Genomic DNA, 21291 nt, shown 5'->3' with positions numbered 1-21291 from the left:
GTTTTAAAAATAAAGATTAGGGGCTTCCCTGGTGGTCCAGTGGTTAAGAATCTGCCTTGTAATGCAGAGGACACAGGTTCAATCCCCTGTCTGGGAAGATCCCGCATGCCCAGGGGCATCTAAGCCCAGGGGCCACAACTAATAAGCTGGAGTGCCCGAGAGATGCCACTACAATGAGAAGCCCTCGAACTGCAACTGAGAGTAGACTCCACTTGCAGCAACTAGAGAAAATCTGCAAACTCCAAGGAAGACCTGGCACAAAAATAAAAATACAACAATACTTTTTTTTTTTTTTTTTTAATGAAGATTAGCTGCCTCCCTTCCTGGGGCATCAATGCTGGTTCTCCTTCAATATAAGACTGTTTGCTTTTTGAAATCTTGGAAGAATGTTGCCCTGACTTGTTTGATGTACTATGTTCTGACAAGAGAGGAAACTGTGCTAAAAACCGTGCTTCTCCTGAGCAGTTCCTCTGAGTTATCCGAGAAGCTGTCTTAAGGGCTGTGGTTTCAGTTTGGCTTAAATAAAAGTGTTTATTCGCTTAATTTTATTTCCATCAGCAAAGCGCTATGACCCGTATTTTCTCGTCCACATTCCGTGAACGGAGCAATCTGCAGGGAAACTGAGTCTGGACTTCCGGGTGCAGGAGAAGGACACAGGGGAACCGCGGAGCGGACACCATGGGGTCCGCCGCCCCCAGAACTGGCTGTGCGCGCAGCCCAAGTCCCAGGTGGGCAGATCAGCCAAACGTGTCTCCGTGGCCTGTCCCTGGGGCAGGGGCGGGGTCTTGTTGAACTGTCCAGTTAGCAGCGGCTGGGCGGAGTCCAGACAACCAGAATCAGGATAGGATGGGGCCAGGAGAACTGTCCATCAAGGCAGGGGCGGGGAAGAATTAATGGCCAATCAGAGCGCGGGCCCTGGAAAGCCGTCCAATCAGGGCACGCGACGGGTGCGCTTCCAGCCCCGGGAAGTTTCTCTCAGCCTCCGCAACACTGGTGTGAACGAGTCCCGGCGTTATCTGGTGTCCTGTCCCAGTCGCTCTCACTAGCCGAGGTCGCAGGGCATGCTTTGGAGAACCCGGAACGAGGAGAAGATGGTAAGTGCATGGCTCAGGGCCCTAAGAGAGAAAAGTTCCGGTTTGCACGGACCGGAACTTTCCGAAAATGACGGCTGGCCGGGGTCTCTCCCACCCACGGGGTTCCAACCCAAGTTACCTCCTCGACCGCGGGGTGGGGACCCAGAGTCCTGTCCCGGGGTCCCGACCCGAGTCTCCCTCTCGGCTTCAAGGTGGGGTCCTGACGTCCTGTTCCGCGTCCCGACACAAGTTCTCCCTCGGTTGCGGGGTGGAGACCCAGCGTCCTGTCCCGGGGTCCCGCAAGGAAGGGACCCGATGTCCTGTTCTGGGTCCCGACCCATTTCCCCCCTCGGGGGGGGCGGTGCGGCGGGGACCCAGCGTTTTATACCGGGGTCCCGACCAGAGTTCCCCATCTCGACCGTGGGGTGGGGGGACATAGCGCTTTGTCCTGTTATTGCACGGGGTCCAGGGCGTCTGGACACAGCCTGTGGTCCCGTGGGCGTCGGAGGGAGGACAGGACGGCTCCCAACGGGCCGTTAGGCTCAAAGGGCGGGGAATCCTCCCTGAACCTCACAGATAAAGTCAAGCCAGGACTAGTAGAGGAGACTGTATGATAAAGAAACACTGTTGCGATAGGGCAGACGCGCCAACCACACCGCAGAGGGCTTTCGTCTTCAATGAGAGGAGGGGGACCAGGAGGGAAGCTGGGCGAGTGAGGCGCACGGATTCCGAGACCAGCGTGGCTGTGCTGAGTCCAGCTCAGCAACACAGAACGAGAGACGGGTGCCAGCAAGGCATAAGAAAACACAGACAGAATAGAAAGAAAGATGGGACCGGGGAACTCAAGACCTCGAGGATCAAGAGCCCTGACATTCAATGCCACATCACTTATATTGAGCTTCTTGGTATCTGTTTTTTAAGCATCTGTTTTTTACAATAACATAAGTTTCCCATGTTCCCGGTCACGTCCCCAGTTTATGTTCTTCTTTTGAACTTCTATCTTATTTTTTGTACAAAGGGCACCATATGGCTGGGAGCAAAGATCTCCCCGCAGGAACATTAGAGAAACAACCAGTGCGTGTGCTAGCAGCTTTCTGACTTGCGCTGACGGGGCATTGCTAAGTCCGCACTCCTCTCTCTCCATCTACTCAAGCAGGTCACTCTGACCCCAGCCAATCAGCCCATGTACTCTGGTTATTTTTTGTTGCTGTTTCCTGTTATTTTTTTCTCATGGTTTTGCAAAGACATCTGGAGAATGTTTTCCCACATGGTTGGACTGGATAGGGCTCCTGTTCTCTGATAGGTTGCTGTTCTCTGAAGAAGCTGACCAGGGGCTTGTTCTGAACCTCAGTGTTGCTAAGACATGGTGGCGACCCAAAGTTCAGGAACCTGTGGGGAGGACTGTCCTAATGTGGGGTTAGAAATGGGACACAAGAGAACTTGGTCAAGCCCAAATGTGTGGGACCACGGACCTCCTGGTGTCAAAGGTAAAATGTCAAAGTGGGCCTGGCCTCTGCATACCTGCAGGGAGCACCACAGAGTATCTTGTACTTTGGGAACTAATCCACAGTGACTTTCCCCACAAGTTGATTTCTGCCTCAGGAGGTCCCAATGCCCTCCTGTCTCATGTAGAACAGCAATCAGTATTGAGTCTGCAAAGAAAAGAGTTTTATTTGGGGTCTTAAGAATTGCAATTTGGGGGAACATGGGTTTGATTTGATGGAATACTATTTATGTTTTTGAGGCATGACAAGAAGATGTAAGCATATTGGGCTCTTCCTAATGTTGATTTGTGTGGCTTCATTAACCAGCAGACCTTCTCAAAGGGAGGAGTGTCTGCTCCACAAGAAAGATTTAAAAAAAGTATTCCTCCTCCTCCCACCAGCAGTATAACTCCAAGATAATATTCCTTTCCTAATCCTGTCAGGGGTCATGCTGATCTCCTGCAGATTTAGACTGTATTTTTGGTGAACTTTATGAGAAATGTCATTGCATCATTTTGATGTATGTTCCTTTGTCTCAGAAATGTATATGACTTATGACTTCCCTGGAAGTCCAGTGGTTAATAATCCACCTTTTAATGCAGGGCACTCAGGTTCATCCCTGGTTTAGGGAACCTAAGATCCCACAAGCAGCAGAGAGCGACCGAAAAATTAAAAAAAAAAAAAAATTATGACTGCCTTAGACTTCTAGCAAGTGGAACCGTCCTCAAAGTTGAATAAGAAACTATCTCCTGGGTTATAATCCTCAGGTTGGCTTAAATAAAATTCTCTTCTCTATTCGATTCACTTAATTTTTCATCAACAGCGTAAAACTGAAAGAGTGTTGTAGGGAGGAGAAAGAGTATCAGGCTTATTAAAGGAAAAGCCACAGGGTTGTTAAAGTTGCCTGGAATGAATTATGGTAGACACTGACACAGGGAACCAAATATTTGTCCTTGAGAGACAGGCTGTCATGAGTTATTTAGGGGAAGGGTCCGTTTAAGTATCTTGACTTTCTGAACCACTGGGCAAATGTTCTGGAGGCCTGCATTAAGGCAGTAAGTAGTGAAAAGTTCAGATTCCATCTGGGCTGATTCCTGCATAAACCCCAGTTCTTCAGTGGCCTCCTGGCTCCAGTTTATAGCGCTCCCTTAGTAATACTGACTCCATTTTATTTTTCCTTTCATACCTGTGTCGTCCTTTCCTGGCTCCCGGACTTTGGGGGTAGCCCTGAACAGGGAGCACTGAAAGGAACTGAGTGGCACTTTTATGTTCAGGAAAAGGGGAATGCAACCTGTGAAGTGATGCTGTGTCCGTCTGGCCAAGGGTAGATTCGGCTTGGAGTTCACCGGTGCTGCCAAGTGTCCCGGAACATAAGCCAGGCAGTAAAGGGCTGAAGCCGACTACCCGTACTTCCGCCCCGCTTGGCCACGTGGCCTCCAGCCGGCCTGTCCCTCACAATCTAGTCCTTCACTTGTTGTCAATCAAGGCCCGGAAGGGGGTGTTCCCAGAGGTATATCCAATCAGGGACGGGGGTGGGCACGTTCGCTGACGTGGTGACGTCGCTCTTTGCCTGCCAGGGCGTCCCATCGCACCTACCTCGCTGGACACTTGGTGTCCCCTTGCTGTCGCTCTTACCTGCCTGAGCCATTGGGCTGCAGGGCCACGGAGAGAGCCACCTGAATGCGGGGGGAGGGACTGAAATGGTGAGTGTATGGGGCTGGCGCTGAGACTGGCTGGGGCTGGTTTGAACTGGCCGGACGGGACTCCCCGCCCCCGGCTGGACGGGACTCCCCGCCCCCGGCTGGACGGTAGTCTACACCGTCCACTTCGTTTCGCGTGCCGGCCTCCTATCCGGTGCTCGCGGGGCTCCCGGGTCCCGACAGCGATGTGGGGTCTCGTGAGTTCCAACCGGGTCCTTGGCCTGTTGGATGTCTGGCTGAGGACGAGGCAACGTCCGGAGCGGGTCGTCGGGTTCTGGGGTCCTTCCCGAGACCTGACAGATGAAGTCAAGTCCACAGTTGGTCAGAGAGACTCTATTGCAAATGCTGTTGCCAGAGCGCCGAGGCTTGGGTCTCAGGGATGTGCCAGCGTCGCCAGCCACACGGAAAAGTACTTTTCTGTGTGAGGAAGGCTCACTGACAGAATCAGAGATCCTGTGGTCAGGGCATCCTCGGCCCAGGTCAAGGGGGAACTTGATCTGCCGCTCAGTGAACCTCAGTTTGGGAGTTGTAGGGGGGAGTGACCCAGAGTCAGGGGCATTTGGGAAGAGAAGGTTGGAGTAAAGTTTGGGTAAAAAAATGGATATTAATCTTAAAAATAACAGTTACTAGGAAAAATGGATTTATTGGGGAACAACAAAAAATTGCAATTTGGGACAGACGCGGTATAGCAAAAGCTATAAGCAAGTCCAACAAACTTATGTATTGGGGGAAAAGGAGGGAATTGAGAGGGGTTGTATTGGTGTAATAAAATCCATGGAGAAAATGGAAAATTCAATTTTTCTCATTGGCTAGTTGCTGGGATAGCCAGTTTCTTGAGAAGATGCAGTGTATGTACATGTTTTTCTGTTGGGTGCTGTAATTGATGATTCTTTCTTGTTTTCCATTTTTCTCTTGGGGTCCACAGTCCACATTTCTTCCTCTAATTGATGTCAAGTGGTACTGGGTGAGGCTCTCCCTTCTGGCTCCACCCTTGATTCTTTTTAGGTAGTTTTCACTTTCTTAATTTTCACATAGGCCATTGAGAACACCTGGTCAAGACTGTGGCATTGAAACAACCCAAACCTTCTAACAAGAAACCTTTATTCAAATGAGTTATTCCAGAGGGAGAAGGGTCTGATCCACCAGACACAGGAGGCCCTGCAGGAGGGAGGACATGTGACCCTAAGATCTTCAAGTGTCTCAAGAGCTGTGCAAGGAGAATTTTCGTTTTACAGAGAGGAGTGACCAGAACCAGGAAGGGCCAGGTGTGGTGCTTGGACGGTAGATCCCTGAGGCCAGCCTGTCCTTAGGGATCTGTGTGCTGGCTGGGGTGAAGTAGGCCAAAGTTCAGGGGGAAGTCGAGGGGCTGAACCAAAGTTTGGCCAACAAGCACTTGTTCTGCGTGGTCATTGGGGCAAGCCGGTCCCCTAATCACAGTGAGGTGGAAATGGGGCTTTGGGGTTGGGGGGCAGTATTTGGCCTTGCCCTGAATAAACAAAGGGTCTCCGTGTGAGTCTTTCTGAATCAAGTGGGGCAGTTTCTTGCAGCTTCCCATTTTCCAGAACACTGAAGTGTGAGGAGTCCTTTCACCTTCCTTATGTGTTCCCAGGAGAACAGAACTCACAGAGGGTTCAGCGTTGTCCCCTGACATGGGGGGGCAGCCTCCTCTGGTCCAGCTCTGCACGAATAACTTCCCTTCCTCCAGCTTCAGGTTTCAGCAGGTGTAAAATATTGAATTCTTCTTGCCTGGCTTCTCCTCAGTGAGGGTGGTAACATCTTAGGTCTCTGCTCTTTCCTGAAGGCTCGGGTTCTCCCGGGTCTTTGGGCCCTAACCAGAGATGCCTCTGGGGAGAAGGGAATGTTCTGTCCTCCATTAGAATGCCGGAAATGCAGGCATTCCCACCCCTTCATGTGAAGTGGGTGGAGATGTGAATGAAGAAGATTCTTAGGAATCTTAGCAACTCTTCCATGAAGAGTGTCTGGTGCTGGTCCACTTCCTGTTATTAGTCAGTCAGCAGACATAGAAATTCTGGGAACAGTGACCTGTGCTATGGAGACTTGCTCACTTCTTTTTAGATGAGTCACAGCTTGTTGTTACGAGGAGTTAGTGAACTGATGCCTGTCTTCTCAAAAGGATGAGCAGTAACCAGTTTCTCGAACCAGAAACCTGCCCTAAAATTTCCCTCCCGTGCGTTATCCAGGAACACAGGTGGAAGCAGCAATTTTGCAGATCCTCATTCACACACGGAGATGGAGCATCATGTCTGCTGTAAATGACCTAAAGCTGGTGCATCCCCTGGGGTTGGGGACAAGCTGAGCCTGGGAAGGAGGGGAAGGAAGGTGCCCTGGGGTCTTGCTGGTACCTTTTCCCACATGGTTGGCCTCAGACCATAGAACCACCACAGAAGGAGCTGTTAATGGCAGGAGGGTGGGGGAGGGGATCTGCCTGCAGAAGTGCTGGGGGTGATGTGTCCCCTAAGGCTGGCTGTTTCCTGACCTTTGCTTTGGGCCTTATCCAGGGAGGACCAGTCAAGGGAGTTGGTGGATTGTGAAGTGTGCGCCCTGAGTGAGTGTGACTGTTGGACATGGTGAAGTCTCCTTGGGTTCAACTGCTGCTGAGAGGATGGATGAACTTGAGCGTTTCCTCCTGGTGAAAATTGAAGCTCAGAGGAGGGGCCTTTTTTTTAACCACCACGGGGAAGCTCAGTCCCTCCCCCTGCCCTGGGGGCACCCCTTGGCCCCCAGTTCACACAGCTTTGACCTTCTGACTTGGGGTCTCCTGTGCACCATGGGCAGCAGGCTGCTGATCTGAGTGGCTCACACTTGGCTGCTCTCCCCTTTTGTTTACTCGATGAGAGTCTTCTGCCCTGTCACTCAGTGTACAGGTGTGTAAGATATTTTTCTTCCATTACATGAAGGTGTAGGATTTTGTTTTTTCAGATATACTTGCTTATGTGTGTGTACAGTTTTTAAAAGAATTCTTTACTGATTTTGGAGCTGTGCTGGGTCTTCATTGCTGTGTTTAGGCCTTCCCTAGTTGCAGTGAGCAGAGGCTTCTCTTGTGGTTCCCAGGCTCTAGAGTGCAGGCTCAGTTGTGGCTCACAGGTGTGTTGCCCCTGGGCTTGTGGGATCTTCCCAGACCAGGGATCAAACCCATGTCCCCTTCATTGGCAAGTGGATTCTTAACCTCTGAGCCACCAGGGAAGTCCTTTAAATCTATTGTTAATTTCCTATCGTATCCTCTTTTCCTTTCTTTCTGGGACTCCAGTGATACTAATGTTTTGTGTTTGTCCCACGGGTCTCTAAGACATTTGTCATTTATTTTTTTGTCTATTTTCTCTCCGTTGTTCAGATTATTGTTGTTGTTCAGTCTCTCAGTCACGTCCGACTGTTTGTGACCCCATAGACTGCAGCATGCCAGGGTTGCCTGTCCTTCACCATCTCCCGGAGTTTGCTCAAACTCATGCCCATTGAGTAGGTGATGCCATCCAACCATCTCATCCTCTGTTGTCCCCTTCTCCTCCTGCCTTCAATCTTTCCGAGTATCAAGGTATTTTCCAATGAGTCAGCTCTTTGTATCAGGTGGCCAAAGTATTGGAGCTTCAGCTTTAGCATCAGTCCTTCCAATGGATATTCAGAGTTGATTTCCTTTAGAATTGACTGGTTTCATCTCCTTGCAGCCCAAGGGGACTCTCAAAAGCCTTCTCCAACACCACAGTTTGAAAGCATCTGTTCTTTGGCGCTCAGCCTTCTTTATGGTACAACTCACATCTGTACATGACTACTGGGAAAACCACAGCTTTGACTAGAAGGACTTTTGTTGGCAAAGTAAATGTCTCTGCTTTTTAACACACTGTATAGGTTTGTTATAGCTTTTCTTCCAAGGAGCAAGAGTCTTTTAATTTCATTGTGGCAGTCACCATCTGTAGTGATTTTGGAGCCCAAGAAAAGAAAGTCTGTTACTGTTTTCATTGTTTTCCCATCTAGTTGCCAGGAAGTGATGGGACCAGATGCCATGATCTTAGTTTTTTGAATGTTAAGTTTTAAGTCAGCCTTTTCACTTTCCTCTTTCATCTTCATCAAGAGGCTCTTTAGTTCCTCTTCACTTCTGCCATAAGGGTGGTGTCATCTGCATATCTGAAGTTATTGATATTTCACCTGACAGTCTTGATTCCAGCTTGTGCTTCATGCAGCCCGGCACTTAGTATGATGTACTCTGTATGTAAGTTAAATAAAAGGGTGACAATATACAGCTTTTGATATATGTACTCCTTTCCCAATTTTGAACCAGTCTGTTGTTCCATGTCTGGTTCTGTTGCTTCTTGACCTGCGTACAGGTTTCTCAGGAGGCAGGTAAGGTAGTCTGGTATTCCCATCTCTTTAAGAATTTTCCACAATTTGTTGTGATCCACACAATCAAAGGCTTTGATGTAGTCAGTGAAACAGAAGTAGATGTGTTTTTGGAACTCTCTTGCTTTTTCTATGATCCAACGGATATTGGCAATTTGATCTCTGGTTCCTCTGCCTTTTCTAAATCCAGCTTGTATATCTGGAGGTTCTTGATTCACATACTGTTGAAGCCAGCCTAGCTTAAAGGATTTTGAGCATGACCTTGCTCACATTTGCTTGTGAAATGAGTACAACTGTGCAGTAGTTTGAACATTCTTTGGCATTGCCCTTCTTTGGGATTAAAATGAAAACTGACCTTCTCCAGTCCTGTGGCCCCTGTTGAGTTTTCCGAATTTGCTGGCATGTTGAGTTCAGCACTTTAACAGCATCATCTTTTAGGATTTGAAATAGCTCAGCTGGAATTCCATCACCTCCACTAGCTTTGTTTGTAGTGATGCTTCCTAAGGCCCACTTGACTTCACATTCCAGGATGTCTGGCTCTAGGTGAGTGATCACACCATTGTGATTATCCAGGTCATTAAGATCTTTGTTGTATAGTTCTTCTGTGTATGCTTGGCTTCTCTTCTTAATATCTTCTGCTTCTGTTAAGTCTGTACTGTTTCTGTCCTTAATGGTGCCCATCTTTGCATGAAATGTTCTTTGGTATCTCTAATTTTCTTGAAGAGATCGCTAGTCTTTCCCATTCTGTTGTTTTCCTCTGTTTCTTTGCATTGTTCACTTAGGAAGATTTTCTCCTTGCTATTCTTTGGTACTCTGCATTCAGATGGGTATATCTTTTCTTTTCTTCATTGCCTTTTGCTTCTCTTGTCTCAGCTATTTGTAAGGCCTCCTAAGACAACCATGCTGCCTCTTTGCCTTTCTTTTTCTTGGGGATGGTTTTGATCACTGCCTCCTGTACACTGTTATCCATAGTTCTTTAGGCACTCTATCAAATTTAGTCCCTTAAATCAGATTGGTTAAATTCTGATGTCCTACCGTCAAGTTGATTGATTCTTTTCTCTGTCATATTCATGCTGTATTTTAAACCATCCAGTTTTTTAGTTCAGTTCAGTTCAGTCACTCAGTCGTGTCTGACTCTTTGCAGCCCCATGAACTGTAGCATGTCAGGCCTCCCTGTCCATCACCAACTCCCAGAGTCCACCCAAACCCATGTCCATTGAGTCAGTGATGCCATCCAACCATCTCATCCTCTTTCGTCCCCTTCTCCTCCTGCTTTCAATCTTTCCCAGCATCAAGGTCTTTTCATATGAGTCAGCTCTTCGCATCAGGTGGCCAAAGTATTGGAGTTTCCGCTTCAGCATCAGTCCTTCCAATAAACACCCAGGACTGATCTCCTTTAGGATGGACTGGTTGGATCTCCTTGCAGTCCAAGGGACTCTCAAGAGTCTTCTCCAACACCACAGTTCAAAAGCATCTATTCTTTGGCACTCAGCTTTCTTTATAGTCCGACTCTCACATCCATACATGACCGCTGGAAAAACCATAGCCTTGACTAGATGGACCTTTGTTGGCAAAGTAATGTCTCTACTTTTTAATATGCTGTCTAGGTTGGTCATAACTTTCCTTCCAGGGAGTAAGCGTCTTTTAATTTCATGGCTGCAATCACCATCTGCAGTGATTTTGGAGCCCAGAAAAGTAAAGTCAGCCATTGTTTCCACTGTTTCCCTGTCTACTTGCCATGAAGTGATGGGACCAGATGCCATGATCTTAATTTTCTTTTTTTTTTTAATTTTCTGAATGTTGAGCTTTAAGCCAACTTTTCCAGTCTTCTCTTTCACTTTCATCAAGAGGCTCTTTAGTTCTTCTTCACTTTCTGCCATAAGGGTGGTGTCATCTACATATCTGAGGTTATTGATGTTTCTCCCGGCAATCTTGATTCCAGCTTGTGCTTCCTCCAGCCCAGCGTTTCTCATGATGAACTCTGCATATAAGTTAAACAAGCAGGGTGACAATATACAGCCTTGACGTACTCCTTTTCCTATTTGGAACCAGCCTGTTGTTCCATGTCCAGTTCTAACTGTTGCTTCCTGACCTGCATACAGGTTTCTCAAGAGGCAGGTCAGGTGGTCTGGTATTCCCATCTCTTTCAGAATTTTCCACAGTTTATTGTGATCCACACAGCCAAAGGCTTTGGCTTAGTCAATAAAGCACAAATAGATGTTTTTCTGAAACTCTCTTGCTTTTTCAGTGATCCAGCGGATGTTGGAATTTGATCTCTGGTTCCTCTGCCTTTTCTAAATCCAACTTGAACATCTGGAAGTTCACGGTTCACATACTGTTGAAGCCTGGCTTGGGGAATTTTGAGCATTACTTTACTAGCGTGTGAGATGAGTGCAATTGTCAGTTACTTATTTCAGCTCTAAACTTCCCATTTGGTTCTTCTTTGTAGCTTTTATTTCTTTGCTGAAATTTTCAATTTTTTATTCATTTCAAGTGTGTTTGTAATTACTCGTTGAAGTATTTTCTATAGCTTTAAAATCTTTGCCAGATAATTCCCTGTGTGATTTTGGTGTTGGTGTCTGTTGGTTGTCTTTGAGGTGTAGGTTTTTATTCATTGGTTGGTTGATAGCACCTTCCAGCAATCAGCCCCCTGGATGACGATTGCCCTGATCTTTTTTTATTCTTTGCCGCTTTGCAGGTGTCCCTCATCACCAGCAGTGTTTTATTTGGTTTTGCTTCTGCTGCATTTGTAGTAAGTGAAGGTGACCAGTTCCATACCAGTAGCGGCACACAGAAGGCTTCTCTGTGGTTCTCAGTCCGTCTGTTTCAAACGTGCTCATGTCAGAGGAATGGCTCCCCCAGTTAACTCCTCCATCCAGTCCTTGTGGGGCTTGGGTTGTCTCACAGTTTTAAAAAAGTTTATTTGGCAGCACATGGGGTCTTTAGTTGCACCATGTGAACTCCTAGTTGCAGTACGTGGGACCTAGTTCCCTTGCCAGGGATTGAACCCAGGTCCCCTGCATTGGGAGCATGGAGTCTTAGCCACTACACCACCAGGGAAGTCCCTCACATTTATTTTCGATTTGTCAGCAGTGCTGTTATTCTCCTTTTTGTCTCCCAACTCTAAGTGTAAAGTGTAAATATTTTATATCTAGGGGAAAAATTGTGGGATTGTAGATTATGGATAAATTAGAAATACTAGGAAGTGTAGAGGGGTGACTGGAGTTGAGTGTTGATTCCATGCCATTTCTAGCACTTGGACAATCCAACTTAATTTTGTTTATCTTTTGTGTCCGTTTTGTGTGAAATGGGGTCTGCTTGTGATTGTAAGTTGGTTTTTACTGATAACCATTGGTGGTGAGCATTTCTTTCAATGGGTAATTCATCTTCTGTGAAATAGTTTCCTCACCTTGAACTCATTTGTATGTCTACTGATTTCTTATGTTTTATTTACATACTGTGGATATTCATCTTTTTTCATCTCTAGGTATGGCAAATATGTTCTCCCAGATTGTGAGTTATCATTTCTCTCGAATCTTTACTTTTTAAAGTTCATTGTTAATTGGAGAATAATTGCTTTACAATGTTGTGTTGCTTTCTGCCTTACAGGAAAGTGAATCAGCCATAAATTTACATATATCCTCTCCCTCTTGAATCTCCCTCCCACCCCCACCCCAATGCTGGGTAATTCTTAACTTTAATAGACTTGGATGGAATTTATCCATCTCTTCCTTTGTGGCTTACTTTTTTCCATATATAAGAAAACTTATCCTACACTCAAGTCATAAATGCGTTTCCCTGTAGTGTCTCATAGAGTGTCCTACTTTCTTCTTTCACAGTTAAGTCTACAGTGAATCAGTTATTGTACATGTAGTTACAAGAGAAAAGATTTCTTACTTCCCTGGAGATAGCCAGTGCTGCTGCCCCATGTGTCAGTCGCCCCCTCCCAGCAGCACGTGCCCTGGCATAGATCCAGCTGGGCCTGTTTCTGTGCACTGTGGTTTTTTCCATAGGTGTATCTGTCCATCCCTCTGTTAACACCATCCTGTCGTAATCACTGTAGTTTAAAACATTTCATTGTGCATTAGGAAACATCCCACCACCTTACTCCATAGAAAATCTTGGTTGTTTTAATTTTTTTGGTTGTTTTTAGAAATTCGTCTTTTATTTCAGTTTTTAGAAGTGGTTTTTAAGTCAAACAAAGCGAAACAAACCAACCCTAAAAGAAACCTTGCTGTGCACTGGAATGGTACTTTCATAAAATTCTTAAATGGGAGAAGGTGACATCATGGTCTCTTCTTTGGATATGGCTCATCTCTCCATTTCTTTCTTTCTACTGTCATTAAATGTTTTGTAATTTATCCACTAAAATATTTTATAGACATAATTGAGAAAGAAAACTAGTATTAGTAACAATCAATTTTTACTTTTAATTTTAAAAAAATTATTTTTCCTGTGGCATGAGTCTAGCCCTGTTGTTTTAGGTTATTATCCCAGTGTCATTTTGACAGTCTCTAACCTTCCACCTATTACACTACCAGTGGTAGCCCTGATGCGGTGCTGGGTGGGTTAAGGAAGGGGCCAAGTGAGACAGAGATGTGGGGAAGGCAAGGGCGTCAGGGCTGGGTGGCAGTGAGAGAATGGGCTGGATGGCTCATGCTGGGACTCTCACTCGTTTGGGGAGCTCATGAGGCAGTGGGGAGGGCTGCCTGAGATGGAGGAGCCAAGTAGGACACATGGATGTGGGGGGGACACCTGGGATGAGGGCCAGATGGCAGCCTTCTGCTCATGGGACATACACACACTCAGACACCACTCTCAGATGAACACTTGGACACACATACCAATATGCTTCTTAACCTCCACCCTGCCCCCAGCTCCCTGTCTCTCACCCTGCTCTCCTTTTCCATCCCACTTACCCAGCATAGCCTGATAACATTTATAGTGTTGTTTATGGTTTGTCTCCCTGCCGGAAGGCAAGTTCCAGAAAGACAGGGTGCTTGACCTGCCTTGTCCACTGCTATATGTCCATCTCCTTAGGCTTAAGTGATCAGTAGGTAAGAACCTGGTGGCTCAGGTGGTAAAGAATCTGTTTGCAATGCAGGAGAATTGGGTTTGATTCCTGGGTCAGGAAGATTCCTTGGAGAAGGGAATGGCAACCCACTCCAGTATTCTTGCCTGGAGAATTCCATGGGCAGGGCAGTCTGGCGGGCTACAGTCCATGAGTTGCAGAGTCAAACACCACTAAGCACGGATGTACGCAGATAAGAACTGAGCGAACAAGTGAACCCTGCAACCAGTGTGTGCCACCTGGTGCCTACGCAAACATGCCCAGTGGCCCACAATACTGCCACAGATGTTCTCAGATGCTGATGTTCTCAGTCACATGCATACAAGCGCTTGCTTACCCCCAGACTCACACATCCATGCAACACACAGCTACACGGACCTTGCTGCCACTCACAGGTTCTTTCAGATTCACACCCAACCGTCTAGGTTCCAAGGTTTGTACTCCTGCAGACACACGCCAGCATGTCCCTGCTCCCCACCCTCTCAGCTTTTAAAAGTTGATTATATTTTTAAAAGATCTGTTTAAACATTTACATTTCATCTGCTTGTTTTGCTTGATCAAAAAACACTGAGATTTGTTTTTGTGAGTTTCCAGTCTGCAATGATATGATACTGCCAGTGGGCATTTGTGAGTTCTGATAATGTTTTTAAAGTTCATTGATTTTTTTTTTTTGCTATGGACCAGTACTTCCTTCCTCTTATTGCCAGTAATATTCCATTGTGAGATTAGACTGAATTTGTTTATCCAAGTCAGTTCATGGCCTTCTCAGTTGTTCCCATGTTTTGGCTGTCACAGCTCATGTGGCTGTGAATGTTTGTGTGTATTCGTTTTTGTGTTGGTGTTTTACTTTCGCCTCTCTTGGGTAGATAGATAGCTAGAGTGGAATTGCTGTTATATGGTGCTGTGTTAATAATCTTCAGGATTTGCTGGAGTGTTTTCCAAAGTGGCTTCACTATTCTACCTTCTCTCCAGTGGTGGTTGAGGGTTCCAGGTTCCTCACATCCTCCCCAACACTTGCTTGTCTGTCTTACAGCTCTTCTAGTGGGTATGAAGAAGTATCTGTGGTTTTCATGTGCATCTCCTTGATGACTAATGTCCCATTCCTCCCCCCCCCCCCCCCGCCCCCCGCCCTTTGGCCACACCGCACAGCTTGCGATATCTTGTTTCCTGACTAGGGAGCCAACTAAGCAACCAGGCAGTGAAAGCGCTGAGTCTTAACCCCAGGACTGGTAACAAACTCCCTAATATTCCACATTTTCAGGAGTTTGATTAGCAAGCCCCAGTTGCAGCCCAAGGTTAGGTAGCCTTGTCTTTGTGGCTGATATAGTAGTAATTTTATCATCTAGATTTCCAGAATATATCTTTGATTAAAATTCTAATTTATAAAAATAATCATTTGCTTTGTATTTGAGGGGTGTGGTGTCAGCCTATATTGTCCTAAAGATAATTAGGTGTTTTTTTCTCTGTGTTCAAGTTACCTTCGACTCTGTTGCCATCAGGTCTTCTGCAGCTCTTCTTTGTGGGGCATCCTCCTTGTACTCTGGGCACTTGGTTATTTATCCGAGAGACCCTGCTGGCTCCACCAGCCCCTCAGGAGCCAGGCCTCCTCTTAACCCCACGTTAACTCCACAGGTGTCCCAGGCCCGGGATCCTGACCTGTTCCTGTGCCCTTGGTGCCCACTTCATCCTGCAGAGGGCTGTGTGTTTCTGTCAGATATGAGGGGACCAGACCAGGCTTTTACATGCTGTTTCAGTCAAAGTGAAAGTTGTTCAGATGCAGTGGTCCTGGAAAATCTGTGTCCACAACCTCCTGACAGTATGCTCCCATCCTTGGAGAATCAAGGAAGTAACTTACAAGTAGGCCACATATCCATTTCCAAGTCATCTGAATAATTATTTCATTTTCAGTATTTGTCCAGCCTCATGATCTGCTCTATTTCATTAAAAACAGTTCTTTTTCATTATGTGTGTGTATATCAGTTATTGCTGTTACATGGTTTCATTGTCCAGCACTCACCATCACTGAGAAACCTGCATTAGATTTGCTGGCATGTGATCACTTCCTGCAAGAGTATAAGCTCAGAAGTCCTAGGAACTGAGTCCAGTTCCCACCTGTTGGCCTCCCCAATCCTCCCACACTCGGGGGTGAAGGAGGAGCCTCGCTGACACAGAACATGTGGCTGTTTCAGGACTCAGTGGTCTTTGAAGACGTGGCTGTGAACTTCACCCTGGAGGAGTGGGAACTGTTGGACCCTGCTCAGAGAAAGCTCTACAGAGACGTGATGCTGGAGACCTGCAGGAACCTGGCCACTGTGGGTGAGGACGGCTTCCTCCCTGCACTAAGTCTTTAGCGAAGTTACTTCTTACAATGTCCTTTCTTATGAGTGATGAGGATGGGAATATTTTGAAAAAAATATGGTCCCCACCTTTTTAGAACCTACCTAGAGTAGATAGCTTTTCCGACAGTGTGACTGTACTGAATTGATTTTTATTACTCTTGATCAGAATCCTGAGGCTCCCTAATTTCAAAACTGAGAGCACAGTCTCCAGTGTCACCTTGGGGCAGTGAGAGAAGCATAACGGTTTTCACCCTGTGAAAGTTATCCTGTGATCAGTACACATTTGAGATGATCTTGCTGCAGTTAAACCTACACTTAACCTGTCCTCCACCCTCCCCAGGAGGAGCATTCTCTAGGAGCATTTTGGCAGCCGCACTCTGTCCCACCTCCCATGGGCAGCTGGGTCCATGGACTTCACCCAGGGCCTCTGTACCTGTGATCACCAGGGAGCACACCTGCTCGGGAGGACCAGGTTCTGGGTCAGGGAGGGATATTTGGATGTATGTGTTAGGAGCACAGCTCAGGTCTCTGAAAAGGTGATAGGTGTCATTAACTTGGCTTTCCTCTTGGAGTTTTCATCCATTCTTGTTCACTGAAGTCTTTTTGGAGCTTCTCTGACAAAGGGATCATTCGGGAAAGTGCATTTTGGCCAGTTCCTTTCTATTTTGCTTCTGTGAGGTACTTATTAGTGAACAGACTGCCATTTTGACTCATTTTCCCTATGATGGCCATCACTCTCTCCTTGGGTTGTTAATTAACATAGCTCACAGAACTCAGAGGAACATGCTTCTTACTAGATCACAGGTTCATTATTAAAGGATATAATTCAGGAACAGCTAGATGTAAGAAATGTATCTAGATTTGAGAAGGAGTTTCCGTGCTTCTCCAGGTGCCAGTTTCACCACATCTGTTTGTGTTCACCAACCCAGCAGCTCTCCAAACCTTTTTTTCATGCCTTCATTACATAGGCATGGTTGATGAAGTCACCGGCCATTGCCAGTTGATTTGATCTCTAGCTGATCCCCCACCCCCAGAGGTTTGGGGGTGCTGGGGGATATGGGTGGGACTGAAAGTTTCAACCCTTTAATCAAGTGGTTGTCTTTATTGGCGATTAGTCCCTATACTCAGGATCTTTGCAACAGTTTCTTTCATTAATATAAACTCAATTGGGATGGAAAAGGCTTGTTATGAATCATAGGAAACCTATTTCACCTTTCTGATCCTGAAGCATTTTCTGGAAATGAGCACAAGAGACCACATATTGTTGCTTTTATTGCTCAGGAAATTCCAAGGGTGTTGGGATCCCTCAGCAGGAAACAGTGGATAAGGACCCAGTTTATTTGAGAAGTACATGTTGGTCATCTCAGTGACCAAATGTGTGTGTGTGAGTGTGTGTGATAGATCACAATATCACACATCTCCTTCCTTCCTTTATAAAATTATTTTACGTTTTTGAATGAGTCTATGGAGAGAAATCTAGATATGGTCTCTCTTTCCTTTCCCCCACCATTTCATTCCCAATGATTTAATTATGCTTCCAATCATTGCAGGTTCTTGCCCGCAAGTTAAGGTCAATATATCAAGTCCTCAGTGGGATATTTTGGAGACTGGACTGTGCATTGAACGGGAAGTTGTAAGATTCACAAGAAATGACTCTAGGTCTGTTTTGGGAGAAAACTGGGCATTTCATAACCCGCAAGATCAGCATCTAACTGAGGAAAGGCATGTGAGGTGAGTAGCACTCCCACAGGGAGAAGGGGGACGAGGGATCTCAGCAAAGTGTTAGACTCATGTGATGGTAAAGAAAGGTGTGAAGTCGCTCAGTCATGTCCGACTCTTTGCGACCCCATGGACTGTAGCCCACCAGGCTCCTCCGTCCATGGGATTCTCCAGGCAAGAATACCGGAGTGAAAAAAAATAAAAGAATAGTGGAGTGGGTTGTCATTTCCTTCACCAGGGGATCTTCCCGACCCAGGGATTGAACCCAGGTCTCCTGCATTGCAGGCAGATGCTTTAACCTCTGAGCTACCAGGGTAGCAACTAAACAATTGTAAAGTTAGCTAATAAACAACTGTGTACTCAGAATTTTTACAAAACAATACTTTTATAAATGTGCTATAGATACTGAGCATCAGAAACTTAATTCAGTAGGAAACAATGATTAGAAAACCTTGTGTAAAAAACACTGAAAGTTATGGCTCTTTGAGCCCTCAGCCAGAGCATTAACCTTTGTTGCACTTTGTCACGTTGCAGAGAGTGCTGAAAACATGCCCATTCATTGAAAATCACAAATATATAGTCAAAATAATCATGAATAACCATAAACAAATCATTAATCCCTAGTAATTCACTTCCTGTTTTGACCAGAAATCATTTGGTGGAAAGTCTCTGTGAAGGTAAAGAAGATCATCAATCTCTAAAAACTCCAAACAGGATTATAGATCTTACTGTGCATGAGAGTTATCAGATTAAAATTCAGCCTCATCAATGTATTACATGTGGAAAAGCCTTCAGGGATCATTCCTTGAAGAAGAATCAGCAAAAGTCTCACACTGGACAAAAACCTTATACATGTGAGGAATGTGGACAAACCTGCAGCTGTGTCTTGTGCCTCAGCCCTGCTGGGGAAACAGACTTTATAGAGAAACCTGATAAATGTCAAGATGCTGGGAGAGCATCTAAGAGATGCATGAAGAGTCACAGTAGTAAACAGTCCTTAGACTGTAAAAAATCTGGAGAAGCTCTCACTTTTCAGGGACATAAGAGAGGTCAATATGGCCAGAAAATCTATGTGTGTGACGTGTGTGGGAAATCTTTCAGTTATTATTGCCAACTTAAACGGCACGTGAGAACTCACACTGGAGAGAAACCCTACAAATGCAAAGAATGTGGGAAAGCTTTTACTGGCATCTCACACTTCCGAGAACATGTGCGAATGCACACTGGAGAGAAGCCCTATGAGTGTAAGCAGTGTGGCAAGGCTTTCAGCTGGTGCACTTACCTTCGGGAACACATGCGAACACACAGTGGAGAAAAGCCCTATGAATGTAAGCAGTGTGGCAAAGCTTTCCCCTATCTCAAATCCCTGCAAGGACATGTGAGGATACACACAGGAGAGAAGCCTTATGTGTGTAATGATTGTGGGAAATCCTACAGTTGTCCTAAGTACTTCAGAAAACATGTGAAAACACACAGTGGAGTAAAACCCTATGAGTGTACAGAATGCAGAAAAGCATTCATCACTTCTTCATCCCTTCGAGAACACATGAAAACACACAGTGAAGAGAAGCCTTATCAGTGCCAGCAGTGTGGGAAAGCCTTCAGGTATCCGAGATCTTTGCAAGGACACATGATAACTCACAGTGAAGAGAAACCGTACGAATGTCAGCAGTGTGAAAAAGCCTACAGGTGTCTCATATCCCTGCAGAGACACACAAAGACGCACACTGGAGAAAAATTCTGAATACGAAGACTGGTGGGAAAGCCTTCTCCCTTAAAAGCTTATAAATGAAGCAGTCAAGGGGGAGAAACATTATGAATGGAAAGAATGCAGGGAAAGCCTTCAGCACTTCATTTATTTTGTACTTGAAAACTCAGGGTAGGGTGAATTTTTTTAATGGAAATAAATATGGTTTTTCCTTATAAGTGCCTCATCTTGAATAGGGATCCCACGGTATTAATTTCTAGTTTGTGTTGCTGATCTGAACACTTAAGATAATAACCATCCCTCTATGTTCCCATCGTCTTTACTACTTGTGTGTTGTTACCCTGGACATTAAATACACAGTTATATACTACATGTCTCAATGTCATTACAATGTCTTTTGAACCCAGAGTGAAAGTCTTTTTTTTTTTTTTTCTGATTTGTGTTTTTTTCTATGTGGTATCAGTTTAGATGAAAATATTTTTGATCTTTACTTTGCCAAATGTTCATAGTATGTGATCATAATATGATCATAATATTGTTGAAAAGTATTTTCTCATCCACTGTTATAGATACTGGAATTTCCTGACTCAGTATTTGTCCTCTTCTGGAGTTTTTATACTGAAAGGTATATATCTTCTATGTTTCCTTTTTGCTAGTGGATACTATATCTGTGTTACTCACAGTTCAGTTCAGTCACTCAGTCGTGTCCGACTCTTTGAGACCCCATGAATCGCAGCATGCTAGGCCTCCCTGTCCATCACCAACTCCTGGAGTTTACTCAAACTCATGTCCATTGAGTCAGTGATGCCATCCAACCATCTGGATGGCATGGATGGATCCAGCCTCTGTCATCCCCTTCACCTCCTGCCCCCAATCCCTCCCAGCATCAGGGTCTTTTCCAATGAGTCAGCTCTTCACATGAGGTGGCCAAAGTATTGGAGTTTCAGCTTCAGCATCAGTCCTTCCAATGAACACCCAGGACTGATCTCCTTTAGGATGGACTGGTTGGATCTCCTTGCAGTCCAAGGGACTCTCAAGAGTCCTCTCCAACACCACAGTTCAAAAGCATCAATTTTTTGGCGCTCAGCTTTCTTCACATTCCAACTCTCACTTCCATACATGACCACTGGAAAAACCATAGCCTTGACTAGACGGACCTTTGTTGGCAAAGTAATGTCTCTGCTTTTTAATATGCTGTCTAGGTTGGTCATAACTTTCCTTCCAAAAAGTAAGCGTCTTTTAATTTTGTGACACTGTTTCCACTGTTTCCCCATCTATTTGCCATGAAGTGATGGGACCAGATGCCATGATCTTAGTTTTCTGAATGTTGAGCTTTAAGCCAACTTTTTCACTCTCCTCTTTCACTTTCATCAAGAGACTTTTTAGTTCATCTTCACTTTCTGCCATAAGGGTGGTGTCATCTACATCTCTGAGGTTATTGATATTTCTTCCAGCAATCTTGATTCCAGCTTGTGCTTCTTACAGCCCAGCGTCTCTCATGATGTATTCTGCATATAAGTTAAACAAGCAGGGTGACAATATACAGCCTTGACGTACTCCTTTTCCTATTTGGAACCAATCTGTTGTTCCATGTCCAATTCTAACTGTTGCTTCCTGACCTGCATATAGGTTTCTCAAGAGGCAGGTCAGGTGGTCAGTAATTGTGGAAGGTCTTGAAAGACCTTCTCTCTTGCCTGGTAATGTTTGTAATTTGGCCTCTGCTCATTGTCCTTGACGTCAGTTAGAAATTGGACACAAAACACTGAGTTAAGAAGAATGACTTGTTGGCATGGAGATGAAAGCTGCTGTCTAGATTCTACTGAACTGTGTTGTCATCTTGGGTAAGG

The 21291-nt window shown here is 45.6% G+C and overlaps 1 protein-coding gene across 2 annotated transcripts; it reads left to right on the top strand.

Moving 5' to 3' along the window:
- Nucleotides 1–958: 958 nt before the first annotated feature.
- On the top strand, nt 959–20573 carry LOC133062143 (zinc finger protein 77-like). 2 transcript variants are annotated; one of them, XM_061150732.1, is made up of 4 exons: nt 959–1094; nt 15868–15994; nt 17568–17748; nt 18385–20573. In XM_061150732.1, exons 1-4 carry the CDS (start codon nt 1062–1064, stop codon nt 19478–19480), a joined length of 1437 nt encoding a protein of 478 aa, XP_061006715.1. In that variant the 5' UTR covers nt 959–1061; the 3' UTR covers nt 19481–20573. The 2 variants fall into 2 exon arrangements, with proteins under 2 accessions (XP_061006715.1, XP_061006716.1); XM_061150733.1 differs by lacking the exon at nt 959–1094 and adding an exon at nt 4122–4260.
- The last annotated feature ends 718 nt before the right edge of the window (nt 20574–21291 follow it).

Source organism: Dama dama, chromosome 9, assembly GCF_033118175.1.
Source record: "Dama dama isolate Ldn47 chromosome 9, ASM3311817v1, whole genome shotgun sequence".
NCBI classification, from domain to species: domain Eukaryota; kingdom Metazoa; phylum Chordata; class Mammalia; order Artiodactyla; family Cervidae; genus Dama; species Dama dama.
The sequence above is the reverse complement of the archived record's forward strand: the minus strand, read 5'-3'. Positions and strand labels throughout refer to the sequence as shown.

What these genes read in the sequence shown, in the direction of transcription:
- LOC133062143 (XM_061150732.1), top strand. Translation starts at nt 1,062, where the DNA reads ATGCTTTGGAGAACCCGGAACGAGGAGAAGATG. An exon ending in CCCGGAACGAGGAGAAGATG is followed by an intron (nt 1,095 to 15,867) that starts GTAAGTGCATGG and finishes TGGCTGTTTCAG; the next exon opens with GACTCAGTGGTCTTTGAAGA. An exon ending in ACTGAGGAAAGGCATGTGAG is followed by an intron (nt 17,749 to 18,384) that starts GTGAGTAGCACT and finishes TGTTTTGACCAG; the next exon opens with AAATCATTTGGTGGAAAGTC.